We start from the raw sequence: 1067 nt of genomic DNA on the forward strand, positions 1-1067 counted from the left end.
ACACACACAACCACACACACACACACACACACACACACACACACACACACACACACACACACACACACACACGCACAGGGCACACACAGATGGGCGCACACACACACACACCCATACACAAATGCACGCACACGCGCACACCCACACACACAGGGCCACTGACAGCTTTGGCTTCCCCCCCCCCTGACAAATATCCTGTCCATCAAAAGAAAACTGGCCAGAAAAAAGACCATGATGTATTATCTTCTTGTGCCATGTATTGATAGAATAAATGTAGGCGGTGATTTGTTAACCACGCACGTTTTGATGTGCAAGCCTTATTGTCAAAGTAATTCAAATGGATAGGAATTGAGTTATGTTGCCTCCAATCTATTTTGTTTCATTTCTAAATAAATGTAGGCCAAGACTACGATGGGCAGAACATATTGGTTTCTAAATGTAGATAAATGATGAGAGACGAGTCATGTGGAGATTTTAGTTGACGAGAAGCCTTTAGTTAAAAACACATCTGCACTGTACAAAGACCAACGTAAGAAGAAACGGTTAACTTAATTGACATTCCAATATTCAAACTCAAACTGAAGATTCTGATGACGCACATGACGTCATGCCTGTAAAACATAAAATGCACAAAAACCATTTCACACAGCCATTCTACTAAAAGTGTACATTTCCAACACTCCTTCTCACTTGCAGGTAGAATGTTCAGCTAGACCTAGTCTAGACTAATGGTTTCAGTCCAGCCATGTCCCTCAGCTTTGTGAACTTTGCTTGAGTCAGGCCTTTGGTCAGCATGTCGGCAATCATGTCATCAGTTCCGCAGTATTTCAGATCCACGGCACCACTCGCAACTTGTTCACGAATGAAATGATGCTTGATGTCGATGTGCTTCGCACGCCCATGGAATTGTGGATTCTTCGCCATACAGATAGCTGATTGGTTATCCTCATAGATCACTGTTGCCCCTTTAGGACAGTTTTTCAGATTTGACAGCAACTGTCGCATCCAGACAGCTTCCTGAGCAGCACTGGCTAGTGCCATGTACTCAGCCTCTGCTGTAGACAGAG

At 44.0% G+C, this 1067-nt stretch overlaps 1 protein-coding gene across 1 annotated transcript in view; it reads left to right on the top strand.

The window, feature by feature from the left end:
• Positions 1-713, top strand: part of LOC134453954 (uncharacterized) — an 8403-nt gene extending 7690 nt beyond the window's left edge. The window contains exon 6 of the mRNA XM_063204700.1: positions 697-713. Coding sequence (XP_063060770.1) covers positions 697-713 — 17 coding nt within the window. The remainder of the gene's footprint in view (positions 1-696) is intronic.
• Positions 714-1067: the final 354 nt, after the last annotated feature.

The sequence above is a fragment of the Engraulis encrasicolus genome, chromosome 8 (genome assembly GCF_034702125.1).
Source record: "Engraulis encrasicolus isolate BLACKSEA-1 chromosome 8, IST_EnEncr_1.0, whole genome shotgun sequence".
Lineage (NCBI taxonomy): Eukaryota > Metazoa > Chordata > Actinopteri > Clupeiformes > Engraulidae > Engraulis > Engraulis encrasicolus.